This window comes from Trichoderma atroviride, chromosome 7 (assembly GCF_020647795.1).
Source record: "Trichoderma atroviride chromosome 7, complete sequence".
Classification (NCBI taxonomy): domain Eukaryota; kingdom Fungi; phylum Ascomycota; class Sordariomycetes; order Hypocreales; family Hypocreaceae; genus Trichoderma; species Trichoderma atroviride.
Window position 1 is genome coordinate 139643 of NC_089406.1, and position 23295 is coordinate 162937.

General features: G+C 46.1%; 8 protein-coding genes across 8 annotated transcripts; 3 read left to right on the top strand and 5 right to left on the bottom strand.

The window, feature by feature from the left end:
* Positions 1 to 759: 759 nt before the first annotated feature.
* On the bottom strand, positions 760 to 3344 carry TrAtP1_012031 (uncharacterized protein; the record flags this gene model as incomplete). Its single annotated transcript, XM_066115365.1, has 6 exons — positions 760 to 967; positions 1024 to 1091; positions 1160 to 1676; positions 1738 to 2178; positions 2246 to 2935; positions 2989 to 3344. 6 exons carry the CDS (start codon positions 3342 to 3344, stop codon positions 760 to 762), a joined length of 2280 nt encoding a protein of 759 aa, XP_065971463.1.
* Positions 3345 to 4684: 1340 nt separating this feature from the next.
* TrAtP1_012032 (uncharacterized protein) lies at positions 4685 to 5563 on the bottom strand (the record flags this gene model as incomplete). The annotated part of the gene is made up of 1 exon (XM_014090508.2): positions 4685 to 5563. One exon carries the CDS (start codon positions 5561 to 5563, stop codon positions 4685 to 4687), a length of 879 nt encoding a protein of 292 aa, XP_013945983.2.
* A 1198-nt stretch (positions 5564 to 6761) lies between these two features.
* On the bottom strand, positions 6762 to 7379 carry TrAtP1_012033 (uncharacterized protein; the record flags this gene model as incomplete). Its single annotated transcript, XM_014090507.2, has 1 exon — positions 6762 to 7379. The coding sequence occupies one exon, from the start codon at positions 7377 to 7379 to the stop codon at positions 6762 to 6764; it is 618 nt and encodes a 205-aa protein (XP_013945982.2).
* A 1355-nt stretch (positions 7380 to 8734) lies between these two features.
* TrAtP1_012034 (uncharacterized protein) lies at positions 8735 to 9595 on the top strand (the record flags this gene model as incomplete). The annotated part of the gene is made up of 1 exon (XM_014090039.1): positions 8735 to 9595. One exon carries the CDS (start codon positions 8735 to 8737, stop codon positions 9593 to 9595), a length of 861 nt encoding a protein of 286 aa, XP_013945514.1.
* Positions 9596 to 9828: 233 nt separating this feature from the next.
* Positions 9829 to 11834, top strand: TrAtP1_012035 (uncharacterized protein). Its single transcript, XM_066115366.1, has 5 exons — positions 9829 to 10121; positions 10185 to 10577; positions 10636 to 10898; positions 10956 to 11077; positions 11132 to 11834. Exons 1-5 carry the CDS (start codon positions 10106 to 10108, stop codon positions 11760 to 11762), a joined length of 1425 nt encoding a protein of 474 aa, XP_065971464.1. The 5' UTR covers positions 9829 to 10105; the 3' UTR covers positions 11763 to 11834.
* Positions 11835 to 11991: 157 nt separating this feature from the next.
* On the bottom strand, positions 11992 to 13436 carry TrAtP1_012036 (uncharacterized protein). The gene is made up of 6 exons (XM_014090505.2): positions 13343 to 13436; positions 13240 to 13281; positions 12997 to 13175; positions 12728 to 12922; positions 12237 to 12656; positions 11992 to 12174 (listed from the first exon to the last, which is right to left on the bottom strand). Exons 1-6 carry the CDS (start codon positions 13359 to 13361, stop codon positions 12127 to 12129), a joined length of 903 nt encoding a protein of 300 aa, XP_013945980.1. The 5' UTR covers positions 13362 to 13436; the 3' UTR covers positions 11992 to 12126.
* Positions 13437 to 14263: 827 nt separating this feature from the next.
* Positions 14264 to 15474, bottom strand: TrAtP1_012037 (uncharacterized protein; the record flags this gene model as incomplete). The annotated part of the gene is made up of 4 exons (XM_014090504.2): positions 15067 to 15474; positions 14910 to 15009; positions 14524 to 14831; positions 14264 to 14449 (listed from the first exon to the last, which is right to left on the bottom strand). Exons 1-4 carry the CDS (start codon positions 15367 to 15369, stop codon positions 14264 to 14266), a joined length of 897 nt encoding a protein of 298 aa, XP_013945979.1. The 5' UTR covers positions 15370 to 15474.
* Positions 15475 to 19945: 4471 nt separating this feature from the next.
* Positions 19946 to 22418, top strand: TrAtP1_012038 (uncharacterized protein). The gene is made up of 6 exons (XM_014090503.2): positions 19946 to 20151; positions 20203 to 21140; positions 21204 to 21426; positions 21480 to 21696; positions 21748 to 22157; positions 22215 to 22418. Exons 1-6 carry the CDS (start codon positions 20054 to 20056, stop codon positions 22351 to 22353), a joined length of 2025 nt encoding a protein of 674 aa, XP_013945978.1. The 5' UTR covers positions 19946 to 20053; the 3' UTR covers positions 22354 to 22418.
* Positions 22419 to 23295: the final 877 nt, after the last annotated feature.

Genomic DNA, 23295 nt, shown 5'->3' on the forward strand with positions numbered 1-23295 from the left:
TACCGTCAACTGTATTACGAGATTTCTGGTGGTATCGGTGCAAGAAAACGGGGTCAATCTACTGTCAGCTTCGATATATAACTCAGTGGCATTGGCTAGATCTGACAGGTACTATCTGCACGTAACCAATTGAACATTGCATATATAGTATAAAATACCACCCTGACTGTTGCGCTAACACCTAAGCTCCGAGATTTGAGATTTTACACCGCAGCACATGTGTTTAGTGCGTGAAATATAATAGTGACTACATTGCCGAAATAGATGTAAATTCCAGTATACAAACAGCTAATACAGTATACTATAGTAGCTTTTATTAACAAAATTTTTTTGTCAAGAATAGCAGTGTGAGGGAAGCTGAGACATCATTGCCTCTTTCAGGGAATTTTACCGTAGCAGTGCGGCTGAAGCTGAAAACGAGTGATTAACTACCTTACCTTGGGTGGTAGCTATTAATTCCCGAAGTAGTATTGCAGCAAAAGCCGATTTAGTCCCTCAATAGTCGTATCTAGTTTTATAACATAAGTGAAGGTAAATTGATGCTATGGCAGGGACAGGGGGGAAAGGAAACAGATAGGGATATATGTATATACGCACAAACGTCAGGATTGCGTTATTTTCTCAGAGTGTAAAGACATGAATTAAATTACAACAAAGATAATTAGAGAAAAAAACGGCATTACATTCAAGTGTTTCATTACATTATAGTGTTTTATCTAAGCTACTAGTAATTCATCACCCTTCCGTTTACAAGGTGCATTACCACAGAGATAACAAGGCTAGCAAAACGCTAGTAAGGCTTGGCAAAGCCATCATACGGAATGCACTGCTGTTTACTGGCACGGTGGGAGCGACTGAGCCTCCAGTCGTGGTTGCTGGCGCTCCTCCAGTAGGCAATGTGCTGTTCCAGCTCGGTGACGAGGACTCAGCCCCAGTCGTGGCAGCGACCGGGATGCTTTCAGTGGTACTATATTATATCAGTCACAAGATCGCTCTCTAAACGTGATGGGATGCGCAACTAACATTGTGGCCCCATTTGAGACAGTGTGAGTCAATGTGCAAGGACAATTGGTGATGGTGAGAGTCGTAGCCTATGAACAGGTTAATAATTGCTAGTTGACTAGTGCCCAGTATTGGGGAGTATTGAAATAAGACTTGCCTCTGTGACTGTGTAAGTGCTGGATCCAGCCGTGAAAGTTGTGCTACCTGGGCAGTATGTCGTGTAGCTCGTAACAACCTCCGTTACAGTAGTAGCACCTGAAGGCACAGACGAAGATACTGGGACAGATGTCGGCGTAGAAGTCGCCGTACCTGAAACAGCTGCAGAAGAGGTCGAGGGGCTGCATGTTCCAGCCGAAGCATCTCTCTTCAATAAAGTAAGCTTGTCGCCCTCCGTACCATCAGAGCCGTGAATATAGCTCCACGAAAGAGCTGTAGCGTTATGAATGGTTAATCCGCCAAATCCGTAGTTTGTTTGGTCAAGGTAAGTAGTGATATCCAGCAATGGATCCGAGTCTAGAGTGCTGTGACTCTCGATATTTCCCGCAGCTCCATTGATGATATGAGCCATTGAAACACCTGGGTTTGTCCAGTAGGTGTTGTTGTTAATGATAGAGGCGGAATCGATAGTACCATTGCTTCCAAGGGGAAGCAGGCGCTCATACCAGTGGATGTGCCTATTTTCACTAGATGAGTATACGTCGCCAAGATTACCACAAGTACACACGATCAACATACCCAGCAAGATAAAGATCAACGCTATTCTCGAGCATCAAATCTTCAAAAGCGGCACGGAGGGTTGCTTGATAAGATGAGACCTGCGAGCTATAAAACGGGCGGTGGCTCATGGCAATGACCCAAGGTGTTTTGCAGCGGTCCACGCTCTCTAGGTCTTTCTTCAGCCATTGATATTGCGCATATGCTGTTTTATCATTGTAGTTGCCATCAACGCTACCAAATGGACCACTGTCGGTAACATAGGTCTGGTTAGCCCAAGGATGCGTCTGATTCCCTTTCACATCTTTGGCGAATGGCCATTCGGGGCTGTTGGGGTAATCGGTTTCTCCGTCAAGGGAAACGAAGTGAGCCAAGCCGTAGTCAAAAGAGTACCAGAAGTTTCCAACTCCGCCTGTCTCACTTCCGGGCATGCGAAACCTGTTTTGAAAGGCGGTGAAGTTCCTACTAAATGTTAGCTATATTACGCAAAGACTAATGAGGGTTCTGCCTTGTCTTTCATGAAGCATACCTCTGTGAAGGAGGGCAGCTGTAATAGGTGAGTGAAGATTTCGCAGCTGTTGAATTAGCCTTGTCGCCGTTCAAGTAAGCTGTCAGGACATTTCCGGGGCCATCGAATTCTGCGCAGCTGGCCTCGTGGTTTCCTGGAAGCACCATGTAAGGTGCTTTGAGAGTGATGGGGTTCATCCACTGTTGCCACAGATCCCAGTTTGACTCATAGAGTACGCTCATGTCACCACCGTGAGGGCCACCCTGATTGGGAACCTCGCCGCTTGGAAGAGGAGTATCATATTCTTTGGGGACACTGCCACCGGGGAGCTGGGTGGATGTGCCATTATAGCACACTGGCCAGTCACTTTCGCATGGGAGCACGCCTGAGTACCAATCATCCGCGTAGCTGAGGTCACCTCCATGCCAGATAAAGGCAGTGCCGTCGTTGACAGCTTCATTGAGGTACTTGTATGTTCCGGCAGCGTTGGTGTAGCCCATGTCATTGACAACTGCAATGGTAAACGCTGAAGAATCCCCTGCCTCATTTGCAGTCTTGAATGAGAGAACATCAGATGCAGTGGTACCGTTGGCCGCTGGGATCTGGTAATAGTAAGTTGTTCCAGATTTCAGGTTGGCAATTTGCACATCGTGGTAGAATTCGCTGCACTGAGTCGTGGCAGCAGCAGAGCATGAAGGAGTGCGACCATATCTGTTCCACCATGTTAAATGCCGTTAATAAAAGATGATGAGAGGTGTCAATACGTCACAGATTTACCAGAAGCGGTATTACTGAGCTCAGAAGCGCTAGATCCCCATTTGACGGAGGGCGACTCTCCCAGGCCGTAAGGCGTCTGGTAATGGATGTTGATGCCATTTGGTATATACGAGACTGAAATGACATTGACATTGTTGGTCGGGTTGGAAGATGCAGGCTTCACGGCGGGCGGTTCTACCAGGCGGACGAATCCCTTGCCGTTTCCTTTGACAGTCGGGTCCATCCAGTCGCCCACGGGAACTTTTGGGCCTGTGTATGGGTAAAGCTCATCAACAGTCGGCGCAGCCTCTGCCGCGACGGCGAGAAGCGCTCCCAGAAGAGCACTGGTAGAGGCGGACTTCATTCTGAACAAGGAACCTGTCGTTTATCCAACACCAATGAGACCAATGGGATACCAGGCGGCCAAGGGAAAATAGCCAAACAGCACCTCACAAGTTCCAGCAAGCGACAGCAGCGACATGGTCGAGGAATCAGGGCATTTAATACCCAACGGCCAACCCGCTGAGGCATCAGTCCGACGATGGATCTATCTCCATTCCGCTTTTTTCACCTTCCATTTAGAGGCCTGTCCTGGTTACACTGGTGCAGGCGTATTTCGGATCCGATCCGATTCCCAGAAACATTTTTCGCGTACCCGTTGTAGACAAATCTCGTCCAATCCAATAGAATGACAGATTGCACGTGCAAAGACAAGACTGCTGCGACGGAGACCAACGGATGTGGAGCCTGGCTATCTTGGCCCTTGCATACATTCAAGGTCTTTTTGTAAATGAGCCGGAAAGTCGGCATGGAGAATCCTGGGCAAAGCGCGTCCGGTTGCTGCGTGTTACCTCTAGCAGCCAGTATCTGAGATAGCACAGGAACTTTTTGCATTCATGTAGGCTAGGCTGAGATTTAGATACAGACTCTGCGGCACGATAAGAAACCACCCGTTTACTTGTTTACTTGTATCCTGGCCTCGAACTAGGTTCTCTTTTCGAGGAGTATCTCGGCCTATAGACTTCCTCCAAGAGGAAAATGTATATAACATGTTGCTGTGCCGGAAATTTTATACGCGCATCTAATCTGTATCGCCCTCCGCACCATTTTTGCACGTCCCGCGCAAACGAGAGCCTTGACAGTTGACGCAGTGTCGGTCCACAAAGAGGTCTAGCTTGGCTGTCAATTCAGCTGCTGCCAAGCTTCTCCACGAGGGTAATTTCACAGCGCCATCGTCATACATTTGGACTGCTGTAGATACGATGTGTTTTTCCAATAGCCAACATAGGAGCAAGGCTGGATCCAACAAAATGGGAAGACTATTTAGCCGGAGAAACATGGCAAAAAGCAAAGTTCTGATTCGTTTTCTATCTGAAGAGTAATAACAAGTAAGCAGCTAAATTTGCAAAATTCTCCGGCTCGGTGACTCTAAAGGGTGCAACTAGACTACATGTACGGTGTATTACACGTACTTTACCGCCATTTGTTCTTGAAGTAGCCATTTCGTAAGAGCTCGTGGTAGAGAAATTTTTCTGGCCCTGACGGCCAATGTTTGCGTGAAGAAAACAGTTGATTGTCGGCTTGTAACAGAAGTTCTCCGTGTCCCGCATTAGTTGCATAGCTAGCCTGAAAACGCCGCTCTTGACCTGCCCGATCGTGAAGCACTGCCCCAATTCTCACGAGTATCCCACGTGGTAAGGCAATTCAACACAACCCTTCCAAATTGCTCTTCTTGTCGCCTGAAAAGACTCTATAAACAGCAATCATGTCCTCGTCTTGGAACCCAGATTCCATGGCCTGTCCATATAGAGAGTTGCACACTTCCATAAGAGGGGTTTTTGCGTCTGCAGCCTTTGCTGCATCTTGGATAAGCTCGGTGAGGTTGTAGCAATCCTTCACAGCCGCCTGGGCAGCCCAATCTTGCTTGGCCATCTTTGCCAGCTTCATCTTGGAATAGGCAGAAGCCATAGGGCCCGCATCCAGCACACTGCTGAACGCTTGGAGATCAAGGCCCTGTGCCCGGGCCATATTCATCGACTCTGCAAGGCCAGCCGTAAGCGTGATGAGGAAGATGTTGACCGCGTATTTTGTCTTCAAGCCCGCGCCGATAGGCCCACAGTAGATGGCTGCGCTGGTTATCGGCTCCACGAACGGCTGGATGCGCTCGCACTCAATCTGGTCGCCCGCCATCATTCCCACCAAGGTGCCTTGCTCGGCCGGCACTTTGCTTCCGCTGACCGGCATCTCGATGAATTTCGCTCCTGCGTCGCGGATCTCTTCTGCTAGGCTGCGGCTAAACTCCACAGACACTGAGCTGGTGTTGACGAGCGTCTTTCCCTTAAGCGCCCTCTTGAAGTCATCGTCAATTACGGACCGTATGGCAGGCCCGTTAAACATCATCATGAAGATGATGTCGGATTGCTCTGCCACTTTGGCGGGAGTGTGACCGAGCGCAGCACCCGCTTGCGTTAATACCGCGCATTTAGAGGCCGTTCTGTTCCAAACCGTGGTGGGAAATTTGCGACACAGATTGAGCGCCATGGGCGTTCCCATCACGCCCAGTCCCAGAAATCCAATCTTCATATTGCGCGGTGAAAGCTTTGTTTTTTGCGAATATTTTCTAGCTCTAGTTGTTTCTCTCCCAGCAGTCAATTTTCCTGGCTATATAATAAATTCAATCAGTGCAGAGTACTACACAGATTCCAGCGGCTGCCAGTCTTGCGCAGGGCGCGGTCAACATGCCGGGTAGACTAGACGGTTAGTTGCGGCGTTAGAAGCAGCACAACAGCCGACTCCCTCACTCAACTTTTTCCAGCAAGCTTTAATGTCGGTTAGATTGAATAATTCTGTGAACTGTTCTCGCTCTATGGGTCCAATAGCAGTAAGATAAGCTGGGCTTCTAAGGTTACATAGCCAGTTTACGAGTGCGCTTCTTCCGTGTCCATCAATAATAAACAACTCGAGTGGTAATTAATTACATTTTCGACCATGTTCAATTAAGATGTAGGAGGCCATTAACTAAACATGCATTTTTGAAGAAGAGCATGGCAAGTTTCAAGAATAATGACCTTTTGACTGCAAGAAAACAAACTCCCCATTCATTCTTAAGGTTCCAATTACCAACTCAACTGAAGTAAATAATGTGAGAGTGTGAGGAATGCCACCTTCATTGTAAAGATTATCATAATAGATACGTTTATTTCGTATCGTAGCATATATTGACGATTGTAATAAAAAGATAGTTTAGAGACCGCAGACCTAGAACCAACTGGACATTTAGATAGGTAGGTAGTTGGAAATAAGATGATTTCTATATTAAAAAGCTTGTAAATATGCTAGTTCCTAAGATGAAAGATGTTTTGTGTTTTATGTTTTACTAAAACAATTAACTTTTGTATCAGTATGGCCCCTCTAATAATGCCTGACAACGATTTTTCCTCCCGCATTATGCGAATCCAGCATCTCATGCGCTTTGTGAATCTCGTTATACTCAAAAACAAACGCTGGCTTAGCGTCCCATGCTCCTCTCTCAATCTTGCTGACTATGTCCTGAATAGGAACTTTGGACATGGGGAATTCACGTGTGCCCAACACTTTGCTATGGAATAAGCTGAAGTGCACTCCAGATTCCATCTCAACCATGGGATTGAAATCAACCACGGGTGCCAGTCCGCCCAGCCACCCAGCCTGTAGCATACGTCCACCGGGCCGAGCCAGGCTGATAGACTCAACTAATACACTGTTGCCGATCAAGTTTAAGACTTTATCAAACTTGAATCCGCTAGGAAACTCTGACTGGAGGTCCTTGTGCTCTAGCTTGGCGTCCACAGCCCCCCCTCGCCTTTATCTCATCAAATCTTTCTGTTCGCCGTGTCGTAGCTGTGACCCGAGCTCCGGCATCAACAGCCAAGTTGAGCGCTGCTTGGCCGACTGTCGAGGTAGATCCGCGGATGAGGATGGTTTCACCCGCCTTGAGGTCGAGAACCGTGAACAAGCAAGAGTATGCCGTCGAATAGACCTCCGGAATAGCGGCCAACTGCTCCCAAGGAAGGTTTGTTTTGATTGGTACCACATTCGAGATTGGGGTATTAACAAATGATCCGTATCCTCCAGGGCGGTTCCTGCCCATGCCCCCCATAACACCAATCACTTGGGTGCCGACATCTATCTCGCCGCCTGGACAAGCTTCGACAGTCCCGACGCACTCTAAGCCAGTGATGGGGTTCCACTCATCCCATTCGCCCTTCCGCATGTGCATCTCCGCATGGTTTACACCAAAAGCATGGACTTTGATCAGCACTTCGCCAGCAACAGGTTCTGGCTTGGGAACTGTTTGGATCTCAAGAACCTCGGGTCCACCGAATCTCGGAATCACAATTGCCTCCATAGTTTCTGGCATGGTGGTCTGCTGAGAGAGATTCAAAAGGATAATGTTTTTGCTGGAAGTGGTGAATTTGTTCAAGTTGTGTCAAGTAGAATGATATGTGTGAAGAATATAGGAAACAAATATTGATGTGTAGATGCAGAGATGCAGAGATATATATATTTGCCGCAAGGGCTAGAACGCCGAATTTGCATATGCGCAATTAATTTTGCGGTGATACCATCTGCATAGTTTCTTAACCTGACAAATCCCATCTTTTCAAACTACAACAGTTTACTATAGCCAACATACGAGTGATGTAACCGTCGAGAAGCCATTGGCGTACCCGGAATTGACCGCGTTGTTAGCGTGAGAGCTTAGCATGGAATCGAATCACAGCTCGGGGTCAGCATTCACTGCTTCTGTTCTAGCGGCCACACCTCTCCGCAAGGTCTGTGGAGCTACGAGACCCTTACGAAGGGCGCGCAATGCTTAGTCAAGAGTCTCTCTTGAAGCTCCTGAAGGCTAGTCTTAATGAAGTTATAAATTTGGCCATCTTCATGCCTAACAAATGGGTGGTTCGTGGGCTAAGTCGCCCGGTCTGCGCGAGCAATTGATGCTTGATAGTGGTGTTGGAAATGGACGAGAAGTTGTATCGAGTTGTTGTACTGCCCTATAAGACGATTGTAACTTAACAGTCGTCTATAAATGATGATTCCACTCTTGATCTATCGGGGCCAGTTTCTCAAGTAATTCTCGACGTATTCAGGATGCTCCAGTTAGAAATGCCTTTTGTTCAGTGATATTCAAAGTGTTGTACTTGGCTCACTCGCCTGAGCTCCGAAGCATCAAAATGGTTTGTCCATTGGTTCCAGAGAATTGAGCACTGCCTTGATTGAGTTGTAGTTGCCGTCTTTCCGTTTCACCATTGCTGCCATTAGTGTTCTTTATTCTGTTCCAATTATTATCTTTTTTCTCTCTTTTTCCATTTAATTTCCCCTCGAGATTACGTGATTGAGCCCATATCGTCCTTAGCGCATACACGTATGTGGGCAGGGGAAGCAGCATTTCCCCCATACGGTTTAGCGAGTGACGTAAGTGCTCATGGACCTCTAAACCATCGGTAATTCCAAACTACAGAGGCGGCTAATTGATTGAAGCAATAGACAGGAAACTTTAATAATGGTTACCAGCGACAAAGATAGAGTTGTAGCTATAGCCTCGTATAAGATAAAAGGATCCAAGTTCCGTCTCTTTAGTATTAATCCAGAATCATTCAATACATCAACAGCACAACAAAAGTAACAGCAACAGCAACAGCAGATCGCTCGGTTTAAGCTGCAACTATATATTAACAGATCCAGCATATCATAGAACTCAACGCAAACAAAATGGCTGCAACACAGAATATTCGCATCGCACTTCCAAAGAGTGGCGTAAATGTGTTTTATCGCGAGCAGAGTCCTGCAAACCCTTCCAAAACGCTTCTGCTTCTCCATGGCTTCCCGTCGTCCTCACACCAGTATCGCGACATCATTCCTTTGCTCGCTACAAAGTACCGCGTCATTGCCCCGGATCTGCCCGGCTTTGGATTCACAGAGACTCCCGAAGGCTTCAAATTCACGTTTGACTCCCTTACAGACGTTGTCGCAGAATTTTTAGACTCTCTTTCCATCTCCAAATTCGCAGTCTACGTCTTTGACTATGGAGCTCCAGTTGGCCTCCGTCTGGCACTACGCAACCCAGAATCGGTGCAAGGAATCATCACCCAAAACGGAAATGCCTATGTAGAAGGCTTTGGTGATGTCTGGGCGCCAATTAAGGATTTTTGGGCTAGCGAGAATACCGCAGATGATCGTTCCAAGATCGCGGGCGCCATGTTGAATTTCGATATCACCAAGTTTCAATATGAGAATGGCACTCCGGACGTGAAAACGATTGCACCAGAGACTTATACGCTGGACTATACTCTGATGCAGCGCCCGGGGAGAACAGACGCGCAACTTGACCTTTTCATGGATTACCAAAACAACGTTCCTTTATACGAGAAGTTTCAGGAATATTTCCGAAACTCTCAGGTGCCTCTTTTGGCCATCTGGGGACAAAACGATGTATTCTTCATCCCAGCTGGAGCTCATGCGTTTAAAAAGGATCTGCCCAATGCAACCATCAAGCTCATCGATGCCGGCCATTTTGCGGTGGAGAGCGACGGAGCACTGATCGCGAAGGAGGTGGCGCAATTTCTTGGCTAAATTATGAATCAAGTATAAAAGAATCTTAGACTTTAATAAATTCAATTAATAACTCTAGCGTATAGAACTTCTCTCCTGTGAATGTCGAATGTTGCTATCTTCTTCTTCAGCCTTTTCAAGCTTTTAGCAGTGCGGTGCCGCCATCATTCATCGCCAATTCCGTCAACGAGAAAGGGAAAGTCGCCCGGTTAAGCAAGACAGTATTGATCATGTGCTAGAGAAGCGCAACATTAAAGCCTCTCTTAAACAATGAGTTAGCTAGGAGCAAACGAGTAAGTGCAGAAGACAAGCGATAGTCGAACAGGCTTACTTCAAAGCACTACTTACTAAATAACGCCATGTAAGCAAAGCGCCGGGTTAAGTGGAGCAAGCCTTAAATTCCGGGTCCTTTCTAGTTGTCAAGGCGCATGTTCAGCACTCTCGCTACTTCATGGTGTATTGCCACATCGATGTTGTTCTTCGAGAGTGAAATCTTTTCTCTTGAGACTGTTCGGCGTGTGATATTGCAGAATGCCTGGAAGCAAGGGTAAGTTGAAGCTTGAATAACTCTGTAAACCGTTTAGAACGCTTCGTTAAACAGCCGTTTTAGATCAAGCGCAGCGCAGCCCCGGTGCCGGCCGTCCACAGTTCGAGTTCATCTCCGTGTCTGGGACAAACATTCGCGGCAACGCAGAAACACGGCGGCGCGTGAGGAGTCGTGCACAAGCTGATTATCGTCGGCGTAACCCTCCCCCTCCTCGCAATGCTTTGACTGTTGACCTGGATGTCGGGTCATGGCTACAGGCTCTGTCGAGTGAAACAGCGCTCAGGCCGCCACTTGAAGGGCTGGAGCCTTCGGGGATGCAGCCTGTGTTGCAGACTAGCGACACGATGCAAATGGACACAAATGAGTTTGGTCCTATCGGCGCGGAGAATAGCGCAAACATTTTTGCGTTGGTGCCGGCAGACCAGAGGCCAAGAGTTCGCCAACTCTGGAATCACTGTTCGTACTCCCGAACCCGTCAACTCTCGATTTTTTCTTGCTCATAGTTTTGATGTAGTATATGGAGGCTGTGTCGTCTTCAAATCGATGATTGAAATCGGATTTCTTAATCTGTTACAGGGCTCCGCATCACTTACACAAATGCTATCATCCTCAGCGTGGCATATGAAGAGTACAAGCACCGAACATGATGAGAGCAGCATAGATTATGCCAGATACTCTCTGATGGCTACCAGAGCATTACGGCGAAGGCTGGATGACCCCATCCAACGGGCCAGTCTCGAGACCATCACAGCAATCCTTGCGTTTGCAGCTTTCGCAGTAAGTGCCTGCTGAATAACCCAGATTGTTACGTTTTGTCATGCTAAATGCGGTCAGAATCTAACTAGCAATCCGCAACTGATCAATGTTCACCTCGATGGGCTTTCCCACGCTATCACCAGTGTTGGTGGTCTAGCAACACTCCGGCATTTGCCTGTAATTCAAATAATGATGTATTGGTATGTTTTATTTCTTTCATCTCATTAGCGAAATCTAATTCATTACTTTGCTAGGATTGATGTCCGAGGTAGCTATCTGCAAGACAGAAAACCGCGTTATCCACAGCCGTTTGAGATTCTATCAGCAGAGAGTAAAATCCGAGTCGCACCTATGCCCACCATCGAACATTTGGATAGCAATGGCTTGCTAAGTCAAGACCCAGCGGTGGCGCACATCTTTGAAGCTTTACAGCAAGTCAATTCTCTCATAAATGCTGAAGCGCGCGCTCAAGGCGACGTATTTTGGCAGACCGTCCTCTTCCCGGGCTTTCATCTGGCTCCGATTCTTTACGACCTTTTATCGCTGCCTCGAGTCACACATGGCATGGCTGATAAATTCTCAATGCGAAGGGAGTGTTTTCGATTAGCTGGCATTCTTTACATCAGCGAAGTTCGCGCAAAATTTGGCATGGACAACACCGGGGCCACATCATTTGCCCAGAAACTGCTACACACTTTGAAGAGCCCCGACATGCTCAGTTCGTGGGAGTCTGACAACTTTTTCTTGATATGGAGTCTTATGATTGGCTCTGTTTCGTTATGCGTGCCTGAATCTCTGCGCCTCGAGTTTATGGACATGCTGTCAGAGCGCCTAGCAGATTCACTTCCTGACGTTCTGCCGATAGCATCTCGGTTGTTTATATGACTGACTCTCAAAGAAACACAAGCATTTTCCAATCAAAGAAGAGAGCGCATTAGGTATATACCATTACAATAACTACAAATGTTAATTTACTTAGCTAAATTTCCGAACGACAAAGCCTTTCACGAATCGCAGCATGTTCATAACTGTAGCCATAGTATTTCTTTTCCATGTAGAAGATTGAAGATTGATCCAATTCGTGAAACCATTTTGCTTAATTTTCATACTTGGATGTAACTAATAAAGCTAAAGCAAGCATAAACTCAAAAAGGCTATCGGCGTGCATGTGTTCTCAAAAGCTAATATATAATTCTCCTAAAGTTCAGTTGGGGATACGCCTGGATACCTCGTCTATAAAAACGATTGCTTAGCTACAATATGCGTGTTTCATGGCATCATCAGCAGTTATTCTTTCCTACAGATATTAAAATTAGTAAAGGCTGTCAACTCTGACGAGGCCATCTGGTTGTATCTTACCTTGGGATCCCACCGAAGCAATTTATCTAGGAGATCTATCCCCTCGGCGCTTGCGTATTTCTCATTATTTTCGTCGAAGAGATCCTGCCAAGGGGCCTTTTCGAAGTATGGGATATCTTCAAGGCCGTCTGGAGGCATTTCCATGTCATACTTTTCCACAACATTAAGTAGGCCCTTGGTACCCAACACCCTGGCCATGTTCTGAACTATGAGGGAACCGCTCGCCCCATGAAAGAATGGCTCTTTTCGAAAGATCATAGAAGCAAGTATAACCCCTACACTCCACATGTCTACGCTAAGGTCATACCTTTCGTGGTATAATAGCAATTCGGGGGCTCTGTGAAATACCCCGCCGACGCGAAAGTTATATAGCGAGTTGGGCTCATAAACTTCTGCGAAATCCCAACCGAATAAACGTAACTAGCATCACATAAGCCTGTGTTCAAGTTCTAGCGCATACCATGGCCAAGAATATCGGAAACGGAAACAACCTTTCGCTGTGTAGGGTCAATCATGATGATGTGAGGGCGAATGTTTCTATGCATTATACTCTTGCCATGAGCAAATTGAAGAGCTTTCAGAAGTTCTTTAATGTAATATCGGACATCATCGCCACCAAAGGTGGGATATAAACGTCGGAAGTCGATGTTTTCCACGTATTCGAGAGCCAACGATGGTAGTTCCAGCTATCAGCTCACCGACAAAGTGTTCTTCGTTAATACTGTCTGAGGCATCGCAATATCATCATCAGCTAGCATACCGGGCTGTATCGAATAACATCATATAACAATGGGATGTTAACGCCCCCTCTAAGGGAATGAAGAATCTTGACTTCTCGCTCTATTCTGTCCCGCCCCACTTGCTTGGCAGGTTTGAGGATACATCTTGTGTAGTCTGTTACACGGACACCTTCAAATAAATCTGCGTGTTTCTCAGTGCCTTTTTACATATTTATACGTCAGAATAAACTGTACATCATGGTAGCTGACTCTGGTAGACGTACTAATCTTACGCACAATCTCGTAATCATCGCTCTTCGTATGTTCTATCAAGCGGTATTTGTAACTCGTTTCATTTGAACTCCCACGTTTTTGCTGCCAACTTACCATTGAGATCGCTTGACATGGCTTCGGGTATAGACGCAGGTTTTGGATGCAATATTTAGAGAGCGATGGTTAGTGGAAGTGGTGCTGAGCTGATGTTGCGCAATAAAATCATCCACAGGTGAGATCGATCCGCGACTCCGTTTTTCTAGGCACGTACGTAAGCCGCTTCGGACCTCATTAGTGAGCCACCGGTAGCGTAATTTACACAAGTTGCTACACCCAGCACACGTTTAATTGTCCCAAGCAGTAAACTCCATACTACCAACCATCAATGACAAAGCTCTCATTTATAAATAACATCATTCTACGCCATTTAAGCAGCTACTACAAAACTTAGAAACTATGTTTGTTGAACAAGGAAGCGGTAATTCACCCTGGCTACATTGGTCAAACTCGAGAAAATGAAGCTTGAGAAGTGGGTGATTTCGGCAGGCGTTCAAGGATGCAAATCAAGCAGTTGCCAAGGGGTAGCTATACCGCCCGGCTCTGTTTAGCAGAGCCGGGCGGTATAGCTATGCCGAGTGCTAAGTCGGAGATGAGGCTATATCAACAGACTCCAGCTTATCTTCCTTCTTCTTATTCAACTTCTGGAAAGTGTGTACAATCGCCAAGAGGGAGTAGTCAATGCGATTCCATCAACCCAGCAGAACTCTGTCCAGTTTGCTCTTATAGGCCAATCTAATTTTGGCAGTTTAAATCTCAAGGGCTCTGCAACTAGCGCCTACTTATTGGTAAAAACAAAAAGACACATCTCTAAAGAAGCTTTCGTCGTGCCTTCTGCATTGAACAGGGAAATTGTGATGGATCAATAGTTCTGAGCAAGGTGTACGCATTTTGACGAGATGATTATCATTGAGCATTATACTACGCACATAAACTGCAAATATGCTGGCTAATTCCTGGCTTAATTCATTTTACTTCTTACTTCACCAATGCTGTAGCATCAGGGCCGTCCACGAATTGAAAGACCGGGTTATAGACTGATCTTGCCAGCAAATATCCCAGCAGGCCCTCTGGACCAAGGTCTTTGAATCCGCCCCTTAGTTGAACCATTCTGAGAATCGCTTCACCATGTAGCCGATATTCGATAACATTGCCCGAGAGAAACTGATAGAAAATTCATCTTGTAAGGAACAATTCTCAACGATGAAATCAGGCACAGCTTTGGTGGGAAAACTTACTTCTTCGGTGGACAATACTAAAGCTAGGGCAATGGTATGATCACTAATACAGTGGTCTGGGTCCGAAAGTGCAGCGCGGAGTATCTCGATACACTCGCTCTTATATTTAAGCAATGAAACTTTGTATGTTTCATTCTCGGGGTGTAGCGTCAGTAGACTTCGACAGGCTGCCATTAACAGACCGGCTTGTAGGCCTCGTTCCGTGAGCGACCACGGTACAAAGCGCGATCGTACGTTTTGAAGAAGTAACTGCTCGGTCTCATTATGGATACAATCTGTATAACCGTGATCTATGACATAGGTGATATCTACAGCCAGTTAGCGTTTGCTATAACTACAACCTTCACATGCAGCAAAATGAAAATAACCTCAACGACTATACTTACAGTGATCGATCAAGGAATCTTCGGAATCAGTAACCTTCCTAAAAGTGGTCTGGAAGGGGTTCCTTCTATGAGATGTCACAAAGGTTTGTGGGCTGGGTATCTATGTTTCCGGCCGATCAGATAGGTTATTTCCCTCTTGATTCTTTTTCTGACGTACCACTGATAAGTTGAGCTCTGAAGTTTCCTGACTTGGCTTTGTACCCTTCTTTCCCGGTGACCAGGCATTATTCGTCTTGTTCCCTCGAGTAGCGGGACGGTACTGGCGGATCTCTAGGCGAGTCCGGCGACTCTCTTGTTTGCGGCCATGGGTGTTTCTCGCCACATGAGAGCGGATAGCCGTGAGTGCGTCTGATTTGGTAGCATCATTCGGGTTTGTCAGGTTAAGGAACCGGATGCTTAGCGGCTGCTTCCCTTTGTCTTTAGAGTTTGCGGTCACGATTGTGTTGAGATGTTCTTCCATGAGTGTGGTTTCTTAGACGCAGGAGCTCGCTACAGCTAACGCTTAAAGGGGGGGTATATACAACTACCAGTTCTGAAATTGTTGACCCTAAGCGCCGTTTTAATCTGTTTGCTCAGATCTTTTCGCCTCCACAGGTTGGGGGTCACTTTGTTTCTTTTCTTCTTTTTCACTTTGGGCTTAGTTTCAATTGTGTCTTGAAATCGGCGAAGGCGGCATAGAGGTTTCACACTAAGACGCCACTTCAGCAGGTGCCATAACATGGCGCTGACAGAGATTAGGCTTTGCTTGGCAAGGTGTAGATACTAAATCCCAGCTTCGGATCAAAAACACACCGTGATCTTCCAATCACCTACGCATGTTTTGTGTGTTGCGGTATAACTTAGTTCCATCGCAACAGACCCAAGCCCCGTATTCCTCATCGCTTGTGAGCACGAGCCAATCTAATCTACGAAGTGGTAAGAGGCGCTCCACTTCTGCTCCTAACCGAATGGCCAGGCGTGGCGTCTGAAGACACAGCCTGCTAGGGTTGCTAGTAAGAGAAAGCTGAACTGAGTCGTGCATAGGCATCAGCACATTGTATGGAAGACTCCGCGATAATAAAACAGAGTTTTCTTTTCGTTCGATAAGTTGTTTAATTATTCACAATACTATTCCCTTTAAGCAAAGAAAGAAAAGAAAAAGAGAATAGTATTGCTTCGTTGGATACAGCGGCGATTACCTCTAGTCACCACAACTGCCTCGATTAAGACTCCAGTTCTGACAGTTGCGTCACCTATGCTGCGCTCTTGTACGTTTCGATGTTTTCAATTTGAGAAGCGCGAAATAGTAGCTGTCAGCTGCTTAGGTTTAGATCGAATGTTTTTACTTATATGTGAGTTGAGAACAACATGAGGCATTTGACCTTGGCGAGCAGCCTTACTTTAGCGTTCAAGCTTTATTAATAGATAGGCCTAGGTATATGCTGAAAATGGAAAATGCTCGTTCCAATCAGCAATCAGCATCCCATGAATCATTACCGTTGAGAGCCATAAGTGGGACCGAAAGCTACTTTCAAGTCGCTCGCATCGGATGTGTGGATACCAACGGAAAAGCTGCATAGCCCAGTAGCTTCTCCGCGACTGGGCTATTTCTCTCTTCGATTAGCCATATATACGAGGGCAACATCCAGGGGCTGGGGAGTTAGAACCCTTTTCCCGGCCTTGCTCTATACTGCCGGGTCGCAGCCTACCGTCTCCTGTTTCATTGTTCGCAATAGAGCAAATGAATGCGCTATCAAAGTAGGGTTGCATTTTTAATTAACCATATTGGCACTTGTAAATCACCCCACGTAAGATCTGGTCTTACGGCATACGTGCGCTACGGAGCGTTGTTACAGGATATCGTGAATTACAATAACCACTAGATGGTTTCTGGGTTCGCTCGACTTACTGTATTTGGAGTTTACACAAGCATATATGTTTCAGAATCTGTATCTCACGAGACACCATTCTCCTAAAACTGCAAAGTCATAAGTAGACTAGTACCCAAGCTGAGCCATATTTACACACGCTGCTGTTATAAATAACTACTTCATTAGCGAGGTTTCAGTTGAAGCAAGCGCATTCTCATAGTTGTTTTCGGAAAAAATCCAGTAAATAGAGTATATTAATGCAACTTATATAATCTTGTACCGAATGCTTGGTTGTACGATACATATCATGCAGGCAACGATCAGGGATACACGGATATATCCCTCCTGAACTCAGCATAAATAGCACTGTTTTTTCTCATGGGTTGACGGAGAAGGAAAATCTTACTTTAATATTTCCAGAAGTTAGGCCTACAATGCATGCAGTTACGGAGAGAGACACCAAGTTCTGTTCTATGTATGTGAGATGATGTCTATGATGACATCAACTTGGTAGCACTTGATGTAAAAATAGTATACGACGATTTAAATATTTTCTACATTGTATAATTCTAGACCATTGCTATGCTACATAGGAGGCGTGCTATTCATAGACGATCAACACTGAGCTTCATCCTCCTCCAAACAGGGCTATTCAGGACCATCAACTTCGTGTATAAACATTAGGTCTGACATATGTATAAAAGCGGTAAATGGGGGCTATGAATCCAGGGTTGAAGCAGTAGTTGATAGAAAGAGAATCGCCCAGCGCATGCAGCAAGATTAGTAATAACCAACTTAGCCCCCGTTCACGGGGACCATTTCCGAGCGCTAGAGCATGCTCGCAAGGACTGTAAACCGGACGCTAGACTGAGTGAGACAAAGTTGATGAGGAATCACAGAGTAAGGCTAGCGCTACATGTCGAGCTCCATATTTTGATAGACGCGTGGACAGTTGAAGACCACGCTTTGGGGATAAAACACCACTGGTCTACTGCTATGAAGCTTATACGATAGACAGACGACGATATATTTTTTTCCACTAAACGTACGACTCGCCGCACGCAGATTCTCTTATGAAAGTCCTGCTTTATACCTTAATCATTATGATAGTTATCACTTGGAGATTCTTTTGACGGATGCCCTTTCTACTTTGCTCATAAAGCTCTATAGCGACAGACACTTGAGAATCGAAAACTGCCAACTGATCACCTATATAACTTCTACCAACAATGTCTAGGCCCATGATGAGCAAACTAATGAAATTGAGTAAGTCTACTAGGTGTTCTAGAGAAGCGGCTACTATCAGTATGACTGGATTTTTGTACGTAGATAACAAATGGAAAGAATTAGACAATGTTATTAAAAGTGGTAGATACACACCAACAACTGCATCTATGAGTAAATTGTGTACATGAGTACAATGTCGTAGATACTGTCGGAGTTCGCATATGGGCTAAAGTAACTGCGATTTAGCCGCGAAATTAATTCCGTCTTCTTACTCCAGCACTGGTTACACTGGTTACAGCAGAAACTTGCCACTCAGGGATTCGGTATATCGTCCGTTGAGCTTGAACGATTTTTCCACGCCGTATTTAGTCAATCATCAACCGAAACCCTTCACCCTGGCAACTGCATCGCAGATGAGCTTCAGTTTTCTCTAATAATACCTATGCCCATACTTGTATTTACCCCTGTTCCAAGCGCAATTCTTCCAAGTACTGGGTGAGTGCATGTGTTCACTAATACTGTTGCGTAACAGTAGATTGTAGCAACAGCTTTACTATATGAAAGTCTAAAATTGGACGATCTGTTAAAGAATAGATTATTCTTCAATGATGGCTTGCGCATCGACTTATATTACGGCGTATCAATACCGCGCCAGAAGCATTTGTCTTATCACTGCGGGGATGCTTCTGCGTCTCAACCACACCCCTTGGGGGATAGCACCGGGAATAATATTCCCCTCTTCGCCCTTGAAGTCGGTGACCTAGGTCATTTAGCTGCCGACAGTCCGTTCTCCATCTATCTGCTCTCCAGCTAGCAAAAATCCACATCATATACAAGTTTCAGCTGAGATTCCTTTTGGCTACTTCCAAGATACTCATGTTCCTCGATATATACAACAAGAATTAATTAAATGAACTTACATGCACATAATTTAATAGAAATCAGCGGTATGAAAACGATTGGGCTAGTATGCGTTGGTATGCTCGGGGTAGTCCATCACGTCCAAGCGGGGGAGAGCCAGTCCTTTCCATCAGATTTTGTAATCCGTGATCCTCTTTGTATCAGCTATTCCAGATTTTGAACACAATGAAACACGAGAACGGCCATGGAATGGCCAACCCCTCACCGGCAATTGCCGTCTCCCCTCAAAGAAGGTCAAGTAATACGTCACGTACCGAGACAAATACGCTTACACTCTGATGATGAATAGGCTTTCCCCCGCACTTGACGCAAGAAGAACGCAACCTGGAGATATAAACTCATGAGGGGCTATTTCTCCACAATCAGAGAATCCGGGGTGCATGAACCGTAATTGTGATTTGCTCGGACATGATTGAGCACCTGGACAAGCGGGGAGACGTCGTCTAATATTTCAACCGTACCTACCGCAACTATTCTCAATCAGTCAATGTTCGCCATGGAATAGGATCCGTCTTGGAAATATCACTAATTCACCAGTACAAGTCTCATTAACTGGGATGATGTTTGTCTTAAGACACAAATGCGGGCGTTCCAGTAAGTTGACTATATGTAGTAAGAAGCTTGGAATTATAGCAAATGAACTTTCCGCTATTTGAGTAAGAGAGAGTATGGCAACTCTGCGAACTAAGATAATACAATGTATATGTGCAGGAATCTATCACAATTAGTGTCACATTGAAATCTTCCTTTGGTAAATTTACACGGCCATCTCAACATCACGCACTGCATACAACCCCGCAAGTCTTGGCTATGCAAACCGGAAAGCTGCACACCAACTTGCTTTTTGCCTGTTCATTGGATGCTGTAGCGAGAGTGGACGGGTGAATGGAACGTTGGTGATTCGTGGCACAAATACATGGTGGTCGTATCTTTTCTGTGAGGGGATACGCATGATGGTTCGGCTCTTCGGACAAGTGAGACCGCCGAATTCTAGAGTCTTTAGGTGCTGGCCACAATCAGCAATGGCATGCGTGTTCCCAGAGATCTATTTAAGACAAGAGGTCCGCCACTGACTTCATACGATACTCAGAGCGACTTTTTAAACATCTGAGTTGAGCTTTCAGGGAGTGAAGCTGAGCCACAAAGATGACAACGCAATATTCAGGATATGGCAGTTCGCTGCCTGACGAGTTCGATATCATCGTGGCGGGAGGTGGAAGTTGTGGATGTGTAGTCGCGGGCAGGTAAGTCGTTGATCCTATTCACATCATAAACGGTGGTCCTAACAATAACAGGCTGGCCAATTTAGATCACAACCTCAAAGTTCTGTTGATCGAGGCTGGGGAAAGCAACCTCAACAACCCCTGGGTTTTCCGCCCCGGCATCTATCCGCGGAACATGAAGCTGGACTCGAAGACAGCCTCCTTCTACGAGTCTCGTCCATCCAAATGGCTTGCTGGCCGCAAAGCCGTTGTACCTTGTGCTCATGTTCTGGGAGGCGGCTCATCAATCAACTTCATGATGTACACCCGTGCCTCAGCCTCCGACTATGACGATTTTCAAGCCAAAGGCTGGACGACCCAGGAACTATTGCCGCTCATGAAGAAGCATGAGACGTATCAAAGAGCAAGTCAAAACAGAGACATTCACGGTTTTGAAGGCCCAATCAAGGTGTCCTTTGGAAACTACACGTATCCGATTAAAGACGACTTCCTCCGAGCTGCAGAGTCGCAAGGCATTCCTGTCGTTGACGATCTCCAAGATCTTGTCACAGGCCATGGTGCCGAGCATTGGCTCAAATGGATCAATCGAGATACAGGACGGCGAAGCGATAGCGCGCATGCATACATCCACGCCACTCGTGCAGCCCACTCCAACTTATATCTAGCCTGCAATACAAAGGTTGACAAAGTAATCATCGAAAATGGACGAGCTGTGGGCGTGCAGACTGTCCCAACCAAGCCTCTTGGCGGCCAGCCGCAAACTCGTATCTTCCGCGCTCGCAAGCAGATCGTCGTATCGGGTGGAACGCTGTCTTCTCCACTAATTCTCCAGAGATCGGGAATTGGCGATCCCGCCAAGCTCAAGAACGTAGGCGTCAAGTGCTTGGTTAACCTCCCTGGAGTGGGGTTAAATTTCCAAGATCACTACTTGACCTTCTCGGTCTTTAGAGCTAAGCCCGATGTCGAAACCTTTGACGACTTTGTTCGAGGGGACCCTGAAGTACAGAAACGTGAGTACATGTACAAGCCATGCTAAAAACGTTCGATTACTTATTGACAATCATCTCATATAGGTGTTTTTGATGAGTGGCATTTGAAAGGAACTGGACCTCTCGCAACCAACGGCATCGATGCGGGTGTAAAGATTCGCCCTACGGCGCAAGAGCTGAAAGAGTTTGAAAGCTGGCCAACTCCCCATTTCAAAGATGGCTGGGCAAGCTACTTCAAAGACAAGCCGGATAAGCCCGTGATGCACTACAGCGTCATATCAGGCTGGTTTGGCGACCATATGTTGATGTAAGATACAAAGTGCCCGGAATCGAGAGATCTATGCGCTAACATGATCCAAGGCCAAACGGAAAATTCTTCACCATGTTCCATTTCTTGGAGTACCCATTCTCTAGGGGCAGTACCCATATCAAGAGTGCCGACCCGTATGAATCTCCAGATTTTGACTGTGGTTTCATGAATGACGAGCGCGACATGGTCCCCATGGTATGGGGATACATTAAATCCAGGGAAACGGCAAGGAGAATGGATGCCTATGCAGGAGAGGTGGAGAATATGGTTCGTGAAGCCTTTCAGATTTGTGACTCTGGTATTTCTAACGCTTCGTAGCACCCATTCTTTGACTATGATTCGCCTGCAAGAGCTCATGACATGGACCTCGCCACAACCAAGGCTTATGCGCTTCCCGGTAACCTGTCCGCAGGCATTGGCCACGGAAGCTGGTCCTCTCCTCTTCCAGCGGCCGACACTATGGCCGGTGCCAACATCTTGAGTTCAAACAAGGTCAACTCTCGCCAAGAGCTCAAGTATAGCTCTAAAGATATAAACGCCATTGAAGAGTGGGTTAAACGCCATGTGGAGAGTACTTGGCACAGTCTGGGCACCTGCTCAATGGCTCCGAAGGAGGGCAACAGCATCGTGAAGCACGGTGTGCTTGACGAGCGGCTGAATGTCCATGGTGTCAAAGGCCTCAAGGTTGCCGATCTCAGTATTTGTCCCGACAACGTGGGTTGTAACACGTGAGTCTCTTCTTCTGTCCCTTTTCTGCTGTGTGCAGTGAACTAAGTACGATATAGGTATTCAACGGCTCTGTTGATTGGAGAAAAGGCAGCTATGCTGGTAGCAGAGGACTTGGGCTACTCTGGCGAGGCATTGGAGATGAAGGTACCTTCTTATCATGCCCCTGGAGAGCTGGCGTTGCAATATCGCCTATGAGTAAACATGAAGGCATCCCCACCCTTCAGTCAGCCGCTAAATTTAGCCGCGACCTGGTATCAAACGTCAGATTGCTTGCCGTCTTTTATTATGTAACTACCCTATACGTATTTGCTTTTTATATTTTCGCGTCTAAATTGTCTATACGCAGTAGTATTTGTAAAGTTTCTTGTGGCAGGGTTCTTCTTTGTACGATAAGTGTGCTTAAACACGACTGAGGCAATAGCTGCCTTGGCTGCCTTCCTTTGTGTAGTAGTATTGTTGGATTTTCGAAGAGATGCCTATCTGGAGAAGAGCATGCTATTTTCAACCGCTCTGTAAAGCTCAATATCACAATCAGTTTTTATAAACTCCTTTATAAATCGTAGAACGTCCTACTATAAACGATTTTCACCTGCTCTCTACTAGGCAGGTCAGTAGTCCTCATAAATGCTAGGCTTACCCTATTCTTAGAATGAAATGGCAGAGTGAGATAAAAACACTACTGAATCTATAAAGTACAGTCAGTAGGACAATGCGCCAGAAACGATCAAATCAGTATCATAAATAACTGATTCATCATTGTAGCTGTAACGTCGTGTGTTCTCAATTAAATTCCTCAAACGTAATTAAATGGACGCTTCATGTAACCGCTCAACTCTTGCGGTTCCCAATAGTGTCTATGGCAATAATGGAGATGCCTAATCGTCTATGGATAAAGTATGGATCTAGTGCAAGCATCATATCTGATATCTCTTCTCTACTCAGATTGCTAACGCGGCTGATATCGCGTCGCGTGACTGGTCGTTGCTGTCGCTGGCCCACTTTCCCAGCCGACCCATGGTAGCATTTCTGTCCCTGTCTACCGCGTGGTTTTCAGTGCCGTGAACTTCAACTTAAAGGCGTTTAATAGTGCACTGGTGCCGTGTTATCCGAAATTACAGAGCAAGAACACCGCCACGT

Coding starts and splice junctions, on each gene's coding strand:
- TrAtP1_012036 (XM_014090505.2), bottom strand. Junction 13,176..13,239: donor CGAGATTGTGCGTAAGATTA/GTACGTCTACCA, acceptor ATATGTAAAAAG/GCACTGAGAAACACGCAGAT. Junction 12,175..12,236: donor TGCTTCGGTGGGATCCCAAG/GTAAGATACAAC, acceptor TAATATCTGTAG/GAAAGAATAACTGCTGATGA.
- TrAtP1_012038 (XM_014090503.2), top strand. CDS start 20,054: ATGACAACGCAATATTCAGGATATGGCAGTTCGCTGCCTGACGAGTTC. Junction 21,427..21,479: donor TTTGGCGACCATATGTTGAT/GTAAGATACAAA, acceptor ACATGATCCAAG/GCCAAACGGAAAATTCTTCA. Junction 22,158..22,214: donor GACAACGTGGGTTGTAACAC/GTGAGTCTCTTC, acceptor AGTACGATATAG/GTATTCAACGGCTCTGTTGA.
- TrAtP1_012035 (XM_066115366.1), top strand. Junction 10,578..10,635: donor TCGCCAACTCTGGAATCACT/GTTCGTACTCCC, acceptor GTTTTGATGTAG/TATATGGAGGCTGTGTCGTC. Junction 11,078..11,131: donor ATTCAAATAATGATGTATTG/GTATGTTTTATT, acceptor TTACTTTGCTAG/GATTGATGTCCGAGGTAGCT.